This window comes from Leptodactylus fuscus, chromosome 4, assembly GCF_031893055.1.
Source record: "Leptodactylus fuscus isolate aLepFus1 chromosome 4, aLepFus1.hap2, whole genome shotgun sequence".
NCBI lineage: Eukaryota > Metazoa > Chordata > Amphibia > Anura > Leptodactylidae > Leptodactylus > Leptodactylus fuscus.
In genome coordinates this window covers 28,516,471-28,519,333 of record NC_134268.1, presented here as the reverse complement: position 1 = coordinate 28,519,333, position 2,863 = coordinate 28,516,471, and the positions used below count along the sequence as shown (strand labels likewise).

Here is a 2,863-nt window from a genome sequence, read left to right as displayed (position 1 = left end):
CCTAGTATACAGCTGCATGGGTGACACCTAGTATACAGCCGCATGGGTGACACCTAGTATACAGCCGCATGGATGTCAGGCCTAAAAACAGGCACAGGTTATCTCCTCCAACCTATAGGTAGGTACAGCTAGATAGATAGATAGATAGATAGATAGATAGATAGATATGAGATAGATAGATAGATAGATAGATAGATATGAGATAGATAGATAGATAGATAGATAGATAGATAGATAGGAGATAGACAGGAGAGAGAGAGAGAGAGAGAGAGAGAGAGAGAGAGAGAGATAGATAGATAGATAGATGATAGATAGGAGATAGATAGATAGATAGATAGATAGATAGATGATAGATAGGAGATAGATAGATAGATAGATAGATGATAGATAGATAGATAGATAGATAGATAGATAGATAGATAGATAGATAGATAAAGAAAGAAAAAGAAAGAAAGAGAGAAAGAAGGAAGGAAGAGAAGACAAAGATTAATTGATGTTAGATGGATAGCTTGTTAGATAGATAAATGGAATAGATTACTTTTAGATATATAGATTGATATTAGATACATAGATATATGGGGTGGGTTGATGTTAGATATGTATTAGACAGATGGATAAATAGATGATAGATAGATAGATAGATAGATAGATAGATAGATAGATAGATAAAAGATAGATAGATAGATAGATAGATAGATAGATAGATAGAGTATTGGTTTTAGATGTTAGGTAAATCAATAGTTGATAGATAAAAGTTGGCTACTATAGGTTGATTGTAGAAGATAAGTTGATGATAGATAGATAGATAGATAGATAGATAATAGATAGATAGATAGATAGATAGATAGATAGATAGGAGATGATAGATAGATAGATAGATAGATAGATAGATAGATAAATACAGATAGATAGATAGATAGATAGATAGATAGATAGATAGATAATAGATAGATATGTAACAGAATTGTATATCTCATATAAGATACAGTAGTGTAGCAGTGCTACCTCTAGTCCGATGTAAGATCTCAGATAACACATCCTAATCCATGTAAACCATGTGTTGTGCCAACTGACAACCTCTCCTCTGCTACTCTGCAGTAATAGATAATACATCACAGATATCGGACACACAGCACATACAATGTAATAGAAATGTACAATATGTTGTATTTTTCATTGAGATATTGGTGTTGCATTGTACAACTCCACAGCCCGTGGTGGTGCCATATACTCTTAAAGATTTGCTATTGTGCTATGCTGTGTAATAGACAGGGGTCCTCAGCTCCCCATTAGCCTGCGCCATGTCATTTGCCCCCATTAACCCTTTGTGCAGCACACCTGGTGCTATCAGCTGACGACCTTCCATGTGGGCAGCGTTACCTGTCCTGTCCCTTTAATGCTCTGTGTATTATTAGGAGTTACAGTAATGGGCGGCCGGGGATTACAATGAGTCTCCTTCATCCAGCTCAGCCTCACAAATGAGTTTAGTAAAGGTTAGATCCCGGTCTGATTCTGGGTCGCAGGTATGTTGGGTGACATTTGCTCCGGAGCACCGCTCTATATATAGAGGATAGCACATTATTTATAATTCTAGTGCACCGCTGCTAAATACAAGTGTGGAGTGAAACCTAAGACCGGCAGAAGAAACAAACTTAAGACACTGTTATCCTTTATCCTTCTGCACGTCCCATCCGAGCACACACTATTATTAGAAGAATTGATGCATTCCAAACTTTCTTAAAGGCGCAGCTCGTATTAAACCTACAGGGGGTCACTTACTTTTTGCAGCCATTGAGTGTAATTTTCCATCACATGCTCCAGGTGTTGGATTTTTTGGGACGGAAAATCCTGTTCCACGTGCGGCGCGTCCCTCTGCAGAGCGTTGGTATTATACTGCTCTGTCGTGGTCGTGCCCTCGCGACAATTCCCATCGTGTTCAGGAAGGATGAAGGTGTAAGTGCACTGCCCATGTTGGATGCGATTGTATCGTCTCCCGTTGCCGTCTGTCCCTTTCCTTTGCACGTTGCACTCAGTACTTGCAATCAGCGCAAGGCAAAGAGTGAGTAAAATTCCAGATGCCATCCCGGTGCAGAAATCCCTGAAAAAATGTCAAGTTTTTCCCTTGTAGATCTTGAAGAAGTCCAAGCCTGGAAAGAGTTAGAAGTGGTGCAGGAGACGTCTCCAGCTGCACAATGTGATTTCACCCCTGCGATATCTTCAGCTCCAATAGATATATTTAGTGCATGAAGCCAAGGATCTATTGTCTATCCTCATTTGCAGTCTAAAGATTAACCAGTCGGCTGCACACATGGAAAGCCCTGGTCCCCTTGCCTGTACTCCGGCGGCTGCAGCAGATCTGTTATTTCCACTCAGACCCTCAGAGTTTTATTAAGGCATTCAAGCTGGAAGCAGACTAAGAGATGGCTTGACAGGAATTTGAGTGCGCCCCTATGCAAAGCATAGCTGGTGGTTTTAGGAGAAAGATATCAGTTTACAAAGTGGCTGCATGCATGACCTCAATCCGGCTTATTCTACACAACAACTAACAGCCCGGGACAAGCCAACAGAACCGAGATTGTCCTTGTCATCGGATTAAAACCTAAACACTTACTTTTTTTTGCAAACGGGACACAATGGAAGATGGCGACACCTCTATTGGCTTAATAACTCACAATTAAGAGTACGGATTCCTGCTGGGATCGTTCGATAAATGACAAGGATGGTGGAACAATGGCGGAACAATGGCGGACATTGCGTCAATCTGCTCCTAGATAGACAGGTGCTCGAAGAACAATTGATATAGGAGACAATGAGGGTGGCGAGGTGACATTGCTGCGGCGCCGTCACATCACACAAAGCGAGC

At 40.9% G+C, this 2,863-nt stretch overlaps 1 protein-coding gene across 1 annotated transcript in view; it reads right to left on the bottom strand.

Annotated features, from left to right (window-relative positions):
• The window catches only part of ANGPT1 (angiopoietin 1), a 235,820-nt gene extending 233,428 nt beyond the window's left edge, over positions 1 to 2,392 (bottom strand). Inside the window, exon 1 of the mRNA XM_075270268.1 lies at positions 1,780 to 2,392. Within this exon, the coding sequence (XP_075126369.1) occupies positions 1,780 to 2,082 (303 nt within the window). The 5' untranslated portion in view covers positions 2,083 to 2,392. The remainder of the gene's footprint in view (positions 1 to 1,779) is intronic.
• Between the last annotated feature and the right edge of the window lie 471 nt (positions 2,393 to 2,863).